This window comes from Zeugodacus cucurbitae, chromosome 6 (assembly GCF_028554725.1).
Source record: "Zeugodacus cucurbitae isolate PBARC_wt_2022May chromosome 6, idZeuCucr1.2, whole genome shotgun sequence".
NCBI classification, from domain to species: domain Eukaryota; kingdom Metazoa; phylum Arthropoda; class Insecta; order Diptera; family Tephritidae; genus Zeugodacus; species Zeugodacus cucurbitae.
This window is the reverse complement of record NC_071671.1, coordinates 71,887,765-71,907,048: the sequence shown is the minus strand read 5'-3', so window position 1 is coordinate 71,907,048 and position 19,284 is coordinate 71,887,765. Positions and strand designations below refer to the sequence as shown.

At 39.6% G+C, this 19,284-nt stretch overlaps 1 protein-coding gene across 3 annotated transcripts in view; it reads right to left on the bottom strand.

Annotated features, from left to right (window-relative positions):
* Window positions 1-19,284, bottom strand: part of LOC105221497 (5-hydroxytryptamine receptor 2A) — a 108,568-nt gene that overhangs the window by 54,077 nt on the left and 35,207 nt on the right. For all 3 annotated transcript variants that reach the window (XM_029046389.2, XM_011198525.3, XM_054233891.1), the window contains exons 2-4: window positions 17,047-17,211; window positions 15,222-15,389; window positions 12,880-13,764 (exon numbers count right to left, since the gene is read on the bottom strand). In XM_029046389.2, coding sequence (XP_028902222.1) covers window positions 12,880-13,764; window positions 15,222-15,237 — 901 coding nt within the window. In that variant the 5' untranslated portion in view covers window positions 15,238-15,389; window positions 17,047-17,211. The remainder of the gene's footprint in view (window positions 1-12,879; window positions 13,765-15,221; window positions 15,390-17,046; window positions 17,212-19,284) is intronic.

The window sequence follows — 19,284 nt, the reverse complement described above, 5'->3', positions numbered from 1 at the left end:
GGCTCTAATTTATCCATTCATTTAATGATCCCACTTCTTTAAAAGCCTGTCACCCTCTCCCTCTTTCCTGCACATTTTTGGGTGTGAAAACCTACTTAAATATAAAATATTAAGTTTTTTTTTAGTTTGGACAACTTTTTAACACCATCATATCACAAATTAAGTTTGCAGCGCTCTTTCACTGCAATTAACGCAGCTTAAAAACCGTAATGGGCGGAGCTTAAAAGCGAACTTAGCCTGTGAACCCCAAAGTAGTTTCGTTTATACAGAGTCCATGGCATCCGTAGCCTGCAGAGCGCGTTGCACAAATTGACTTCGCAAACTTTTCCATTTATACTATCTACTTGCTAGAGTGCAGCCAACGCCATTGAGGACATTAAAGAGGCACGGACGCAACACCAACAACAACGAGCAGTCAAACCTTGAAAAATTGTTTGGGAAAAAGTAATCATAATGACGTTGATGATTAAAAACTTTACGCGCGTTGCATGCAACAAAATACGCAAAACAAAAGAGCGTGCAAATGAAGAGCAGAACGCGGCGCTTCGACATTAAAGTTGCACACTTAGAAGAAGTGCAACAAAATAAAAATGTGCCATGTAACGACAACCAACAGTCGAGTGGCGCTGCAGGGGCGGAGAAGGGCGCGTGCGTGAGTTGTGGCATTTTTACAATGCAAGCGCTGCGCCACATCATGGTGGCGAGGGCATTAAATAACCTTAAACAATGATGACTTCGCTCGTAAAATTCGGCGGTTTCAAAGAAAGGCGAAGAAAACAAAGTGTTGTTTGTCTATATGCAATTGACTGCATAAATACACACACACACAGATGAATGAGAAAAAGAAAGTGCGGTTTGAAAGTGAATTTTACATTGCACATTTCCCAAAAAAAACAGTATACGGCCACTGAATTGTGACAAGGCCAGGATCGCAATGCAATTTCAGAGTCAAAAAGTTCAAGGGACTGTGTCTACATGAATGGACTCGGTTGGGTGTCCGAGGGAGTCTGAGAGACACCAGCAAAAGCGTTGCATAAAATTTGAAATACCTACAATGTGTTCGATAGTGAATAGCAATCAATGTAATAAATAATTTTGTATTTTTTTTTATAATAACAGTTACAATTTCCTCAGCTTCACAGCCTTGTTCGCGACTGTAAACACGCAGTCGTCGGAGCACAAACACGGAATATAAGTACATTAGGAAGCGTAAAATTAAAGCGGAGATAGAATAAGATTTTAAACTTCTGCCCCAACTATAGTTCTCCCACCCCTCCGTTCTCCCAAAAATTGAGTAGTAAAATAATACTCGTGCTGAGATATCATAAAAAATCAGTGAACATAAAGTCTCGGGTAAATCTGCAACAGTGCAGTAGTGAGACATGTGAATCGCGTATATACGAGTATAAGTGCCACACATACGCGTGTAAGTATTTGTAAGCGGAAAATAAAACCGAGCAAATGCGCCATTGAAATAAAGATAAGTGCTGGCGGGAAGTGCTCTCTCAAAAAGGTGGGAAAGAATATCGTTTACGAGTATGTTAGGGCCACTTGAAGAAAATGCGAAGATAACGCAAATTTGTTGCAGTGCTGTGTGGCATGCCGCATCACTAGTTCGAGGTTGCTTCTTTCTACAGTGAACAGTGGCCTTGGCAAGTAGCTGTACTGTTTGCAATTATCTTTTGTTGTCTTTGGAATTAAAAATAATAATTTTGGAGCAACTGAGCATCTTAACTATAGTGAAAGTGCAGAAAAATAAGTAAAAAAATATACTTAGCACTCGCATCTTTGATATTAAAGAGTATATATTAAGAGACCGATAAGGGTCCAAGAAGACTTCACTAACACTAAACACTCGCTGGTGATGAGATATATGCCGAAAAATGTAACTATATATTTTAAGAAGTAAAATAGTTCTCAAGTAGCCAACCAGCAGCTGCAGCATTAGGAGACTACGTGTCGTATGAGTAACATAAATACAGTTGTGTACACAATCACTGCACCGAGCAAGATATACACGCTGCGTGTGCTGCTTTGTGAATTTTTTGGAAACTACTCGTGTAAGGTCGTATTCTGCAGGTGGAGCCAAATGTAATGATGTGCTTCTCGCTTTGATCAAAGGCAAGCATTTAATGTCCTTACATCCTCAGGCCCTTAGACACTCGGCGCATTCGAGACACTGAAGGTAATTTCGGCGGCGAATGCGTGAATGTGTGCGCAAAAAGGTGCAACAGACTGACTGACAACCTAATAACAGTTTTGCTTTTACATCCCTTCGCAGGCGCATCCTTTTCACTTTCCAAAAAGCGCTTACATGCATTCACGCAACTAAAAGAAGAAGAAGAATACAAGCGAAAAAGAAGCAAAAAATAAAAAGGGGAAACGCCAAAAAAGTTGCGCTCGCACTCTCCTCTTTCCGTTGATTTACCGAAAATTAAACTTCCGCCACAATTTGTGGCAAGCAATTTCCAAAGCATACTTTCGTCTTTTGGTTTCGTTTTGAATAGACTTTCGCAAACACACACACCTCTGCGCTGCCTTGCGTTTGACGTCTAGTCTGCGGCAGTGTGACGCTGTTGCTCGCCCTTCGCACATTTGTACCACCACGGGCCTTCTCTTTTGATCTAGCTTTGCTGGCGTGTGTGTGGCCAGAAGGCAGGCGGTAGGACACAGGAGACAGGAGACAAGTGTTGGTTGCTGAGTAGGTTATGGCGCAGTGTCACGTTTACCTTGGCACTTATGACTGCAAAGAATCCGATAAACGACTTTCACCTGTTTCGTGTAGCTTGTGTACTTCCACACAGCTGTTTACACAACTTGCGTTACATTGAGCTGCAGACGGACATATGTGCTTACACATTTCTTCGTAGAATTACTGAAATTTTAACTTAAAGATGTTTACATTGCATTTCCTGCACTTTGTTTGGCCAAGTGCGGACTTTACGGAGAACTCAGTACTATTCGCAAAATTGGATTCGAACATTTCAACGTAGTTTCGAAGAACTTGAGAAACAGAAGATATATGAAAGTATGCGGTCTCCGAAAGCGTTCCGGGTTAGGATTTCAAACATTTTCGATGAGTATTATCTCTTTTCACAGAACATTCGTTCGATTCACAGAAGTAAGCTATCTTTGGCTAAGTTTTAAGATTTTCCAACCACACTTTCGCATTAAATTTCGAAAAGTCTAAAAAGTTGCACGTCAGCAGTGAAACATCGGCGCAACGGCATTTCACATATGCCATCTTCTGGGTTTCGCCGTAAATTGAAGCGTTGCTGATGTCTTTTATGTTTACTCCGATGTTTGTCCGTCTCTTTGCCGCTTCGTAGCATAGTTTGCTGGCTACGCCCCGGCACGTTGAATATGTGAATATTAAATTGGGTGTCGCTCAATGACAGCTGAAAATGACAAGCGAGTGCCGCTGACAAGCGCACAATGAAGGAAATCTAAGTTTTTCGAACTTTATGCATATGCACTTGCTCTCACACATATTAATATCAATATTTGTTTGCTGTACATGTATATAAAGGGTGATTTTTTAAGAGCTTGATAACTTTTTTTAAAAAAAAAACGCATAAAATTTCTCATCGGTTCTTTATTTGAAACGTTAGATTGGTTCATGACATTTACTTTTTGAAGATAATTTCATTTAAATGTTGACCGCGGCTGCGTCTTAGGTGGTCCATTCGGAAAGTCCAATTTTGGGCAACTTTTTCGAGCATTTCGGCCGGAATAGCCCGAATTTCTTCGGAAATGTTGTCTTCCAAAGCTGGAATAGTTGCTGGCTTATTTCTGTAGACTTTAGACTTGACGTAGCCCCACAAAAAATAGTCTAAAGGCGTTAAATCGCATGATCTTGGTGGCCAACTTACGGGTCCATTTCTTGAGATGAATTGTTCTCCGAAGTTTTCCCTCAAAATGGCCATAGAATCGCGAGCTGTGTGGCATGTAGCGCCATCTTGTTGAAACCACATGTCAACCAAGTTCAGTTCTTCCATTTTTGGCAACAAAAAGTTTGTTAGCATCGAACGATAGCGATCGCCATTCACCGTAACGTTGCGTCCAACAGCATCTTTGAAAAAATACGGTCCAATGATTCCACCAGCGTACAAACCACACCAAACAGTGCATTTTTCGGGATGCATGGGCAGTTCTTGAACGGCTTCTGGTTGCTCTTCACCCCAAATGCGGCAATTTTGCTTATTTACGTAGCCATTCAACCAGAAATGAGCCTCATCGCTGAACAAAATTTGTCGATAAAAAAGCGGATTTCACATTTCGAACCGAACACTGATTTTGATAATAAAATTCAATGATTTGCAAGCGTTGCTCGTTAGTAAGTCTATTCATGATGAAATGTCAAAGCATACTGAGCATCTTTCTCTTTGACACCATGTCTGAAATCCCACGTGATCTGTCAAATACTAATGCATGAAAATCCTAACCTCAAAAAAATCACCCGTTATGTATGTGCATTAGGGTGGCCCTTTGTTGTATGGAGGATAAAAAAAGTTTCTGGATTCTCGATCGCACCCCCTAGAAATATGCGAATAGTCCAAAAACTAGTATATACAAAGTTTTGGGTCAATCAAAAAAGGTTTAGAGGTTGCGCAAGGAGCTTGAAATCCTGAAAAAATAAGAATTTTTGCCATTTTTATGTCTCAGACTTCCATATTTCAAAGTCACACTATCCCTTACTGGTCTTCCATACCGTTATATGATAATAAGAATAACATTAGAACCGTTATAACGGTATATCACGAGCATGCGACGCTTGAGAATGCACGTGCAACACATTTAATTTACTTTCATATTTGTATTTCTGTAACTCTATCATCAATCGACCGATTTTTAAGATTGTGGTAATTTTGGAAAGGTAATAAAATGCAGATCTTATTACGGTATGGAAACCAGATAGTGTGGCTTTGAAATATGGAGACATAAAAACGGCAAAAATTCTTAATTTTTCAGGATTTCAAGCTCCTTGCGCAACCTCTAAACCTTTTTTGATTGACCCAAAACTTTGTATATACTAGTTTTTGGGCAATTCGCATATTTCTAGGGGGTGCGATCGAGAATCGGAATACTTTGGAAAATTAGGGCCACCCTAATGTGCATGTATGTGCTAGCGTTGTACACTCGTGCAGGATATGCGAGAATGCACTTTCTTTGGTTGATTTTCCGCTTTTACGCTCCTATTTGTTTGCAACCGCTTGCTCATGTGTCACTCATGCTCAATTTCACGTTCAATTGTGTCGGTGCATCTATACTTATATGGAAGTACATATATACATATATATGTATGGAGGAGGTACACGTGTAGGTCTGTAGGTGCATATGTGTCGCCAATTTGTAGTCCCCGCCTTCTCTGCGCATATTTTTTATGTCACACAATTTGTTGACAGCGAATCCGTATTCGTCGTAACTGACTCGCCTTGCCGCTTAATGCTTTTCATGTAGGATCTGTGTTCCGCAACACAACAGCAAATTGACAATGAAATGCAGAAATTTTAAAGTCTCTGAGCATTTATTCAATAATTTTTTGGAATCCTTTAAAATAGATCTTTATGAAGCTCTTTTCTATACCAAAAATCAAGCTTCCATTGGCAAAAATATAATCATTTGTCATCTGAAAATATACTGATTTCATTTGCCCACGGATGCGATTGCAACTCTCTTTTAGCACCTGTTAAGTATCTTCTCACCTCCTGATCATATATAGAATATTGGGTTTCTTTATCTAAGTAAATAATTACTGCCATGCACTAAATATCCACAGATTTTGTTCTTTTTGAGAAAATTTGAAAATTTAGTTCAGTGCCAAGACAGAGTTCGACTTCCACAGTTTGAGTTAAATATATTATATTTAAAGTTCAGTGAAGCGTTGCAATGAATGATTTTCTGTCTGATTTTGGCTCATTTATCACATCACAGGGTTAATTTAATCGCGAAAGCTAAATTTTCGATTTTAACGAGAAACGACGCAAAAGACTTGACGACTTCTTTTGTGCTGCTTTAAATGGGACTTGAAATTAAAAGGTGTTTTTCCATAAAGTGTCTATTGAGATTTTCCTCCATTGTTTGCCTAATGCAGACGACACTCGTACTTATTTGCCTCGTCTCCTCCCACAATTACATCTTCAGCTTTTCTACGGTTCTTTTTTGCGTTGCGAATTCCTGAGCAACACCTTTTTATTTTGGTGAAAGGGAAGCAGACCGGCTGTGAATTGTTGATTGTTGTTAAATGTATTTTGTTGTTGTTGTTGTTGCGCCATTGTGGCTGATACTGTTGCCATTTTTCAATTTACCATTTCTACTTTATCACTTGGAATCTTCACGTCGCTCGCTTTGTGTATGGCTTCAATGTGCTTTGCGTTTACCATTTCCATTTTCTATTTGCCATTCTCCCCGATCTTTTTTGTGCGATTCGTATTTTTTCTCTAGATTCGGAGAACTTGTTTTCACCAGCTACAACCGCTGGACATGTGCTTAGCTGAAAAGTGCGGGCAAAGAAGAAGGAAAAGGCAGCATAAGGCAAAGCAAATAGTGAAGGAAAAACGAAACTATTGCACCACTTCTTGGCAACTGTGGGTCTTACTAAGGTTTGCCATTTTTTGCTGGCGCACAATCTTTGCGTTGTTGTCCTTTTCAATTCGATTTCTTTTTCTTTGAATTCTGTTGTCACCAGTTTGTCGCACTTTCTTCTACTTATTTTGCTTTCTTCTGCGTTTTTTTTGTGTTTTTGTTCGTTTTTCGTCTTTTCTTTTCGAACAGACATGCCTCTCTGGGCGTTCCATGTGTCTACTGTGCTCAGTGGCTTCTGCAATTTGTTGCATTCTGGCCGGGCATCATTTATACATTTTTGTTGTTACCTGTTACTTGTCGTTAAGCTCAAAACATAAAGCTGCTAGTTTTCTTTCTTTCCATTATTCCGTCCGAACGCTTCCAGCTACATTACATTTCTAGTTAGATAATCCATCTTTGTTCGGTACATGTGGTTGTTGTTGCAGCTGTTCATTGCTTTGCTTTTGTGAATTTGCGCTACTTTGTCACCCACAACTTTATTTGGATTAGAGTGTTCAAATAAAATGGAATTCTAAGGAAGTCATTACTTTTATGAAGGTTTCAGTGGTTCAGTGGGGCTTCCGCGTAATCGCAATTACTAAATTCACTATACCTGGACTGCAACTAGCCGGACATTTTAAGTTTTTTTGCTTAGTTTTACACGTAAGTATTTTCACTGAAGTATAGATTTCACCAAAGATTTAAGATTTCCTGGTGATTATATATCTAATGATGAAACTTTATTCCAATTAATCTCTCATTAACTCAAGATAAAATGTACACTAAGATCAACAGATTAGATTCTTCGGCAGTTCAACAAAAGCCATCTAAGAATCTTTTGGTAAGGACATTTATAAGCCGGTTGTTCTGTCTCGTTGAGGATATTCCATCCTACTAAGTTCAATAACCCTCCCTATTTAATGGCATCAATGTCTTAAAACTGATTAGGATTGTCTGATGATGTCAGCAATTGGTTTTCTCCTTAGACGGGGTACAGCTCGTTCAAACTAAAAGGTAATCGGTATAAACTATATAATAACAGTTATGTGAAGGCAGGATACAGTATAACGAAATCATATTGGTTTATACTAAATTTATATACATGGAGATGGAAATTCGTATCCTTAATCAATGTGTTCATGTTATTATTCAACAAAATATGTTTCCCTGCAATTTTAACAAATAACTGTGGAATAACAAGAAATTTAATTTGTGTGTTTAAAAGCGCTTTTGTGTTGCTTTTGATTTCGCTTTCTGATTACACAATTTCTTTATTGTGTTTTGTTTTGTCTGCGAAGAAGTCATAAAAGATTTGTATGCGGCCATTGGCAACAGCTGCTGACCAGCTTTTGTGGTTATTATGAAGCTGCTCAATTCACGGTGTCAAGGACAGTGAATTTAGTGCGAGCGAACTCGGGGACATACTCAAAAAATTTATAAATACACCGTTAACAATAAAAGCAGTATAATTTGGAATGCATAAGGTACGATGTAGAGGTTTGCTTTGCCACCAAACTCCCAACGGACGATGTCTGCGTTGTCTCAGGAATCTTAAGCGAGAATATTTGGTTTAGTATAATGACGTTTGATACAGAAATTGACTGATACGCTGAACATGTTGATAGGTTTGTTCATTGGCTATGGGTTTCCACGCTCGAATAATACAAATTTTTGTTTCTCAGAAATTGAAGCGCCTTAATGTATGCTTCCTCATTTGCATATACTCCAAATTTCGTCTCGTAATTTTGGTCCCCACAGCGCTGTCTAATTGCAAAACAGTGTTGAAGTAAATTAAAGACTTTTTTGAATATGTGATACTTCAATTGTAAATGAGTACAGAAAGATAAATAGAAGAGAAGATATTCGTCGGAATGACATAATGAGAAATTATTCATAAGAATTATTCAGTGAATGGTATACACCGAACACCAACAAAGGGAATAAGCTCAAAAATACATTTGCATTACTGAACTTTCAGATTTCTAGGCATACATATATTAATGTACTTGAAGTGTGTGTAACCATCCACCCGAAGTTTTGTATGACACATATATGTTGCGTTCGCTCGCTCGCTTTATACTCAGACACTCGCGTTGAGACAATGAAATTATTTTCAATAATCCACAATAAATCCGTTTTTATACATCATAAATTTACCGTTATTTACACGCACGCTCACACCAATACAGCAATAGCAGCTGAGGCATGAGGAATGATGGTGTTTGGATATTGATATCAATATCCTTGATGCAACTTGTGGTTGCTTAAATGCGGATCTTTGATATTGCGCGGCACAATAAATTGTGCTACAGTGAAACCCTGATAAATGGGAGATATGTGGTTAAAGATGGATACGATATCATAATTGAGTTTCTATTTATCAGTTCGTTTTTGTGGTGTGTACATTTGATCAAGGTTTAAAGCTCAGGTCGGAGGTCTTAGATGAATATTTTTCTGTATTAAGTGGAACTTAAGTATCATTTATCCAGGTTTGACCGTATTTCGAAATGTAAAAGTTTATATGTAACGCTGTCATATTTATTTCCTCATTCGCTTTAACTGCTGTTAAAGCTGTCGGAAAGAAACTCAAAAAATTAAACAGTTTGCTCACATCACAAGGAAAGAAAGTATTTTTTGTGTGCATTTTTCTGGATAAGTTAGGTTAGGTGAGGTACGAAGGCTGTTTCCCTATAGGGGGAAACCCAGTTAGACTATCGCGAGCAGTCCTTTGTGATGCCGTAAAAATTCAACCCCCTCACTTATTTATGAATCGACAAAGCGCTTGGAACCTACTACAAATCTGCAGAGGTTTTTAACTTCTGTGTCCGCTAGTTCGCGGGGGTGCCCAAAAAAGTGAGATCCAAGGATTTTTTGTCTAGATCTCGCAAAGGCGGGACATTCCAAAAGGAAATGCTGGGAGGATTCTACCTCACCTTCTTCTAGGCAGCTTTTGCAGCTAGCATCCGATAAAATTCTTAATTTGACCGCGTGAGTCCCAATGGGACCATGGCCAGTTAGAACACCTATAACTTGGGAAAGATTGATCTTGTTTAGGGCAAAGAGTTCCCTTGACCTCTTGCGATTTACTTTGGGCCAGAATGATCTTGCGACAGAACAGGTGCTAGTGACTGTCCAACGCCTGCTCAGACTGCTCGACTGAGACCCAATCATCCAGAAGCAAGTTCCCATTCCACTGTAAGTGCAACAGAAGTACCTGTCCTAGAAAGCTCATCAGCCTTGCAGTTTTTTGCGATTCCGCTGTGGCCAGGCACCCAAACTAGTATGATAGCAAAGTGCTCCGATGCAACTGATAGCGAGGACTGGCAATCCTTAACCAGCCTGGAGCGCACAGTAATTGAGCTTAAGGCTAATATTGCCGCCCTACTATCAGAGCGGATCGTTACCTTTTTGAAAGCTGCTGCACTCCGCAGTGGAACACGCTACAATGGTCCGGAAGCCTAAAGCTGTGGTTAATGAGAAGTTCCGGACTATAAACTCCTCCTCCAACTTTCCCCGCTAACTTCGACCCATCCGTAAAGAAGCTTACTGCGTCTCTCCTCCAGCGACTTCTACCCACCCAACCCTCTCTTGAAGGTATGAGAGCAGAGAATACGCCGCCAGGGTAGGGCTCATCGACAGGAAGGTAGTCCAGTAGCCTCGGAATGAAGTCGAAGCGCCTGAGGATACTAGAGTGCCCAGGCGCGCACTCTGTTAAGTACCCAGCCTCCCTCAGTCTGATAGCGGTTTTCGCGGCCATACACCTTCCGGCTATGTCCACGGGTGCTATATGAAGTAAGGAATTCAGTGCCAAAGTCGGTGTGGTCCGTAGCGCACCGCACATGGCTATGAGAGCCGCCCGTTGCACAGGCCAAAACTCCTTTTTATTTTTGAAATCCTTTCCTATTTTAGGCAAAAATTTAGATCTCATCATTTAGCGAAAATCTTTAAAAAATTAAGACCGCGCTGGCCATTGAAGCGTGAAATTCGATGAAGTCGTCAGATAAAAAAAACGCAAAGGCTTTCTTTCAAATTTGAATGGCCCATAAATTGAATTGTTTGCAAATTTTTACATGAGTGCTCGTAAATGTGTGTCTGTGGTTAAATATACGTACGTACACATTCAGTGCGCTTGAGAATAATTTTCAATATTCAATTTTGTATCGCAAGTACTTGTGCCGCACAATATTTTGTATCGAGTGAACACGCCCTCAGACACACTTCGCTTTGTGTCAGCCTGCCGTTTGCCATTTATGGATGTGTAAACATCGACACCCTTTCTGCTCCACCAGAATGTGTTTTGCGCTAAGCGCTGCCCCCAGGTTTAGCCGAGCCGTCAGGCTCTCGTGCCACTTGGAGCATATAATATTGTATTTTTCATAAATTGGGCTATTTAACGGGAGATGTCTTCATGTATGTGATGAGCTCATGCGTCGTCGCAACGAAAACTTTACATGTCAATGCATATACAGGGTGTGCATTCAATTAACATTTAACAAGACCATTAAATATCTGCATTTATGTCAGACTAGTTTAGTAAGTCGAGGAAAAATGTTTACGTCTAAAACTGTGGGTGAAAAAACCACAACATTTTGGTGATTATTGAGAATTACCGCAGTTTTGTTATTTAATTTCTAATGTCAGCCCCTGTTTTTGCTTAGTTAAATTGAAAAAAAAGAAAATGAAAAACACGAGTATGCAAATTTTTGGCAGTCGTATGAGTAGATGTCTCTAACTACCAAGCTGTGTATGATTGTGCTAACACTTCCATTTTAAAGAAACACCCAGATGGGAAATTTCTGATTCGAAAGGTTAGGCGCATGAGTTATCTAGCATGTTTATTTACTGTCGCCGGTGGTGGTGAATTTGTGACCGCTTCGTAGTAGTTTCCAATTAAGGAATAAAAAAGCAGATTATCTTCCCACATAAAATATATTGTAAGATGAAGAAGTGCTAGGCACTTGAACTGAATCGGTTCGGAGTGCAATTTCCTACTGGGTTCATTCAAATTCACTGTGTGTTAGTTATTTGCTCAGCTTTGTGCTAGTCAATTCATGTTATGATGGGTTGACAGTTCAAATGAATTCTCCAAAAAAATTTGGTGAAACTGTGTTTTATTATCTGCTTGACATATTGTTTGACATTTTAATAGAGCGCCAGAAAATTCGGAGAACATTTAAAGCAGACATTTGAGAACGATTTTGCAAGATTTGCATTTTTCATTTTAGTGCTTATTTGGTTTCTCTGAAGTGCAGAGACTTCTAATGTCTTCTACTAATTGGAAAATATATAGAATTCTGGTTATATGTATGTATGTTCAAAATGAGATTTAAAGTTGATTCTTTTGGTATGCAGAGAGGCAATGCGTTCTTGTCCTTGTTCTAGAGTTTATCTTGGATCACATTAATAGAAAATAAATTAACTGACTATAGGTATTAAAATCAAACACTGTCTGAGAAAATATTTGTGCCATTTCTTGAAGAATTCTTCATGTCAAACTTAATTGAAAACTGGGGCTAAATTTCGATGCTTCAAATTTTAATTCTATACCTCTGGCTTGCTTGCTCAAGCTTAGTCATTCTTTTATACCATAAAATCCCATACTTAAGGTAGACAGCGGAGCACATTTGTGGGCTAAGAGGTCTTCCCCAAAAGCAAACAAATCGCTTTGCGGCAGAAGCATTTGGAAATTCTTCAAAGCCTTTAATTGGTGGGAGACTGAACCAGCGTTTTCCCCTCGTGCGCCACTTTTGTGGGCGGCGCATGTCAAGTGTCACCCCGAGGAATGTCAGTTCCTAGAAGCAGTCGCCGCTAACTATTAGCGCGCCTTCTCTCTTTCACTCAAAGTTTGCATAATTTTGCATATTTCCGTTGCCGTTGCCGCTGCGCCGCCTCGCGATGCACCGATTTGTATACAAGTACCCAACAGCAGAAGCGAAAGTTCAAAGGTGAAGTGCTGTCGTTGGCATGGCTTATGCCAACTTTTAATTTGCGTATAACAACAACAACATCAATAACACAAACAAATGCGAATGTGAAACGAGTTGAAATGACAACTGTCACCAACAATTTTCTGCTAAGGCGAGATGAGGCGCCAGTGGCTGAACTGCCGCGGCCACAATTCGCGGCCTCGCAGTTTTTACTCAAGTTAAATTTTCTGTTTTCTGCACTTCGCATTTACGATGCGATGACTTCATTAAAAGTGCGAAAAGCAATTAATTAAATTTCACTTCAAAAGCGAGTATGAATGACGCAGCTAAAAGCCGCCTGTCGCGTGCGTTCGCCAGAATTGTACTCATAAAAATTAGGTGCACTCACCAATTATTGTGATGAGAATCAGAAGGCCCAGCACCACCGACGTGCTGCCCATCCGCAGCAGCTCGCCGAAGTCCTCGTCGCTCGCAGTCGCATTGCCACTGGTGAGATTCACCATGCTGCCATTCAGCATAAGGTCACTTCCGTTCGCGTCGTCGTCGTCGCCGAAGAGCACGCTCGTGCCGTTCCCACTGGTGTCTAGCAGCAGTGTGTCGTTGATTAGCATCGCGCCGAGGCCGACCGCGACGCCGCTGAATAGGTTCTCCGCAGCCGTTGTTGCTGTCGCCGTGGCGGCCGCCTTGGTAGCGGTCAGCACTGTGGTGGCAGTTGTGGTGAGGGTGGCGCTGAGCGGCGACGTGGCGAAGGAGGCGGCGGCAGCGAGACTATTCTGATGACGATGGAGATGTTGATGTTGTTGTCGCGGCAATTGCTGCAAATTATGATTGCTACTGCCTGCGCTGCTGCTCCCCAATGCGTTATGCTCTGCATGGCCCACCGTGCTGAGGCCGTATCCTATTATGGCGGCTGTCGTCGCCGCCACGGCTGTGGCAGTGGTCGTGGTGACGTTGAGTGCCTTCGTAGCCATTCGCTGCTGCAGGCTGTTTTCTTGTTGCCCTTCGTATTGTTGTTGCTGTTGTTGGAAGCTAAATGGAAGCATGTTATGTGTTGACGGTGGCGGTGTTGTTGCTGGCGCTGTTGTCGGCCTCTTTGTGGGCGCGCCTCCGATGGGTGTGCGTCTGTAGGTGCGGTTTCTACTATTGCTACTCTTGTGGTTGTTATTGTTGTTGTTGCCAGTGGAAAGCTGCCCGGGGTTGATGCTGGCCGAAAATACGTACGCGCTGCTGCTGCCTCCGCTGCCGTCCGCAATGAAAACGTAGTCGTGCGCATCTGCAAATAATGAGAATTGAATAGACTTGGTGCAAGTACGGCAGACGCTCTGCCTTCTCTGCAAATAGAATAGGGAATGGAAGTGAGTTGAAATAAAAGCGGCAATTTTGCACAAGCGCTGGTTTGTTGTTGAGATTGCTAACATGTCTGAGGCTTATTTATCCCTGTCGCACAGCCATTCGAGAAAGAATTTCATGCGAATATTTGGTGAAAGGTTACCATTTCTACGGGTTTGTCTACGGTGGTGGCTGCTAGGTTGTTGATTCATGGGAACAAAAATGAAATCAAGAAATTGAAATAAAATAAAAACGAAATTTCACCTTTTCACAGTTTAGTTTCTGATTCTTAAAGTCACAATTGCCATGAACATTTATCGTCATATTTTTTCTATTATTTTTCAAGTTTTCTTAACTTCATTGTAATTTTCTCCCTTCTCCCCCATTGCCACAAGCCATCTATTGATTACAAATACAGTCACAAATTACTGTGTTCCGTTAAACTTCCATTTTTGCTTCGACTTGGGACGACGGTCTGGCCGGAAAATGTGGAAAACTAAAACTAACTCGATTACGACAAACATTTTGGGGAATTATCCCAGCCAAAACGGGAAATCTCTGACTTTAAATCTTTCATTTGTGGCCTGTGTTCTCATGTGGGTGTGTCTTTGTTTCAGGATAGGCACAAACACACATTCCTACACACATTAATATCAAATGCCGTAAATTCATAACTAAATTTCATTTCTGCCTGCAGCTGTGCGTGAACAATAACTGAATATTTCAGAAATTGCGTATTTAAATGCATTTGTTATGCGTTGTGGCAATTTTCCGGCTACAGTTTCCGACTTGTTTTAGGAAATATATGCAATGTGGGAAGAGCTCGAATAAATATTGCAGAAAGAAGTTAATATTTTTGGCGAAAAATAAGCCAACAAGGCTTGTAATGTCTATAAAATTAAATTCTAAAATCTTCCAGAAGCAACAAAAGGTTTGACTTTTTATACTCAAGATTACCACTTAACTAAGTAAAACGCTTCTGAAATGGTGTTTAAGGTGAGTTATCTGTATTTGTAAATCTTTTTCTTCTACAAGATTTTAAGAAAGATTCGACAATTTCACTTTTAGGTCACAACTATAGCCATTCTGGATTAGTTTACCTTTGAAAGTGAGTCCTTTTAGTGTTAAAGTTGACAATAATATATATTTCTGACCAGAGGTGAAGATTTCCTACCAAAGTCTTAAGATAAGAAAGAAAGTAAATTTGAAATCAGTTATCCTAAGTTTTCCCTATGTTTCCCTATATTTATTTCAATATTAGTTCAAGAGCCCCAAGTCATGACAATTTTTTTATGTGTGACTGTGTTATTATTCCAGTTTTGTTTTAGATAATATTACTAATGAAAGCGAGGTTCAGAGAAGTTTAAGTTATTTATTCTGTAGGTTATTTCAGTCACTCACCTTTATGTTTTGTCATATTTGCTAGACTGTCGATGCGCGTCGTTGTTGTTGCGACGAATCTTTCCACTTTTTTGCGCTTCACTTCTTTGTATCGAATTTATTTTGTAACTGTTGCGTTTTTAGGGGAATCATGAGGTTAACCAGATGTGTTAAAGTTTTCGGCATGACCTAGATACAGAGACAGAGGTGCACAAACACTATTCACACATGTGTAATAATACGCCAAACAATTTTTTCCATACAAATATTGTTACGTATACGCCATGCCCCTTCACTAGGTGCTTACATTTCGGCCATGTCATCAAGAGTAACGATATCAACATATCAACAATAACAACAAAGCGTTGACAATAATCACAAACGAGCGGCGGCACAATTGGCAACTGCACACCGTTACACAGCAATTGTGGCAACAGTGAAGGGCGCGGAAACAAAAGGCTTAAGAGCGCAGTGCGAGTGCGTGTGCGTCCCATTCAGTGAGTTGGCCACATTTTGCGAGTGGACGCCAATCATTGCAATGAGTGGATGGAAAGTGCTGAATTGAACGCACTCAAATAACACTGCTAGTGGCGACACACACACACACGCGCTTATGCATGTATGCGTGCAAATACATATACATACATATATGCATGGTTATACATCCCTACCTGCATTTGTTGGGTCTTTTGCTCGTGACGGCGCTTTACGCAAATTGCCAGCAAATGCTCCACTTAGTGGTTGAGTGACGACAGACAGCTGTTGGCGCACGCAACGCACACACACGCACACAACGGCACTGAGCAAAAAGGAATGCGACGCTTAAATTTCGCGGCAACTCTTTGTCGCGCGAACCGGTCGCCGGGATGTGGGCCTATTGAGAATTGTACGTCGAATTGTGTACGTCGAGCAACCCTTTTTTGCTCGGGAACTTTTCATTTTCATTCTGTACTTATTGCTTTTTGTTGTTGTTTTGGATATTGTTTCGCTGGGCTTATTGTTACCGAACTCGCTGCGTTGATTGCTTCGCTGCCGCTGTGTGGCGCTAGGTAACCTTTGTAATCAGATCCCAGGAATATTGCATTACTTTGTTCCTTGTTTGCGAATCAGTTAGTTTTCATTTAGAAGCTTTGAAATGCCCGTAAAAGCATATTTCATGCAAAGGTGCGAGCTGATAAATTTAAATATTTACAACAAACAGATATGGATTCAATGACTGTTATAGCCTTATTTGATAGATGTTGGGAGAAAATGGCGATTCTTTTCATTTTGAGATTTATAGAATAAGAAAGATAAAGACCACACCCTCATTTTAATATGAAATATATTATTATTATTATTATACACGCCTCTTCCTACCCCTATTCTATGAAAATTTTGCGAAAGATCTGGCAATTATTAATTTAGACATCTTTACTATGCTGTACATTCATTGTTAGTATGAAACCAGCAGAAGAGACAGGCACAAAGATCCACGGATTGGGCTAGGCACTGTACTTAGGTGAAAAGACTCATCTAGATGACGAGCTTCGAAGCATTTGAACAACTTTATAAAGGTTTCTTTCCTGTTGACTCGAACAGTGAAAGGAGTGATGAATCAGCATATTGTTTCTCTACATATCAAGGGAAACGATGATATGATCGAAAGTAAGCCAAATTTGTTCGAAGTTTTTATGTAAGCTGTCGCCTCGATAGGTAATTATTGTCAACGATGCTCTCTTTCTAATTTATATATATTTTCGTTTTGTTATTATTGTTTTCTTTATTGTAATTAGCACTCTAAATTGCACTTTGGTATTTTGTTTTTTAATTTTTTTCTTATCCTGACAGATCGTTAATGCTTGACCTTTCTTTTGGATTTTCAACAAATGCCGTTATGAAGAGCTGCGGGCATCGCGTCTCTTGCCGCTGCAGACAAATACATGGTTGTCGATGTCATTGTACTGCTGTGGGTGTCGCTGTGGGGCTGTGAGCCCCACATACGCCAGAGCTGCCATTTGCGCGCAAGTGTCTGCAAGAGGAAAAGCGAAAAGAGCGAAATTAGATAATGGAAATTCAATAAACATTCGTTCAAATCTTCTGGAATTCATTCGTTTGTGTTGTTGCTTCAACATATGCGCATATATACATATATACAGGGTGTTTGTTGTTGGTGTGCGCGGGCTTAATGTTCTAACGTTTATGCACGATTGGTTTAGCTACGCGAATACCCACACACACACATCCACATACACACACTCACACGCACTCGAGCGCACACAGCGCGAAGCAGCTTCGAATTCGTGGCATAAATGTTTATTTCTCCAAATTGGGTCATGACATTTGCGCATATTCGGAATTCAATTATATTATATTGCGTTTAATGGGAATTGTAATTAACACGCGATTGGCGATAGGTCGCATTCAACGACCAAACAATGCCGAAGCCAACAATGGCGGATTGTTCGATTTCGTTGGCGTAAATTTAGTGTTGTTATTGTTTGTGTATTAGTATTTGGAGGTATTTCGGAATTGGCATTATGTATAAAAGGATTAAGTTAGTGAACTGAATGAGCGGCTAATGGCTATATGAGTTATAACCAGGGTAAATATTTACTTTTGATTAGAGATGGATTATAAACTTTAATCTTGATTAGAAACATTTTGAATTAAATATGCAAATGATGTTATGGAATGAACAATATAGTTTAGTTAAAGGGGAGCATAGAATAAATCAGTCGTCGGTTGTACCGAGGTAGATTTTAGGGAATAATAATCCACAGTCCTCTCTAGATATACATATATACAATATATATATATCCTCTCTAGATATACATATATACAATATATATATCATAGACTCATAGGATTATACAGTTGGCTTTCAGCTTACCCAATCAAAGCGGTTTTCTAGACAGACCTGTACAGATCCACATAATCGGGACAAGCTGATATTCTCTTTTTTAATACTAAATAGTGGTTAATACAAATAGTGGATTGGAGACTAGCAAGAGATAACTTTTTGAGTTTGGTACACAATTTTTATTAATGAGGGTTTTTTAATGGCCGCTTTGTTCTTCGAAAATATGGCTATGATAACTTTGAATATACTATTTAGACTCATTTAAGCTTTAAATAGGAAACTCTGACGTAGAACATATGTACAAGCGCATTTGAAATGATTTTGATTATGTGCGAAAATAAAATTTGCGAAATGACATGAAATTTTATGAATAAATCCGGCTGATCATTATTTTATATTGGATGCAGAGCAAACTGCACACAATTATTCCCATTTATTTCACACATACAAACTCGTACATACTCGGATATATGTGCGTGGAGCTTTATGCGTGAATATCGAAGTGAACTGCGTGTGTGGAGCATAAGCAACTTTGCCTTTGCGAGAATGACTATAATATTAAATGAGACATTATGCAGTTTAATGAGCCAAATAAATTGATCCTTTTACATTTCAATTTGCGCGGCGCTTCCATGATTAGTGTAGGAATGTAGTGCGGATTGGGCGCCGAAATGATGCGACAAATAAATAATTGTTGCTGAACAAATGAAATTCCCTGTTGATTGTGGATTTAAATAAAATATTCCGTTATATATTGTATTATATTTTGTAATTCTCATTGTGGTTTTATAAATAATTTGATTTCCGTTGGCGGATTTTTTATTTTCGTTTCATACGCATAAAATATTTGATTGCTTTTGTAAAATCAAGAGAAAGAGTAAGAATTGAAAAATAAGGAATTTAATATGCGCTCAAATTTTATGTAAATTATAATCGAGTTTGAAGCCCGTTTAAACAGTCAATCGTTCTGCTAGCCGATCAGCCACAATTTGAGAAGATTATCAATATCAAAACCACTGAGCATAGTCAACTACTCAACCTCTCATATTAGCTGTCATTTAACACTGATTTCAACAGCCGTCTAAAACATACTACTTCGTTTTAGGTTATGTTATGCGAACGTTTTTAATTAAGGATTTTGATTTCGCTAAATATTTGGAATTTATATGCGCATAACATTTAACTGTTTATAATTTTATTTAACAATTTCCATTTATCGCCGCAGAAATTAATTGCGAAAGC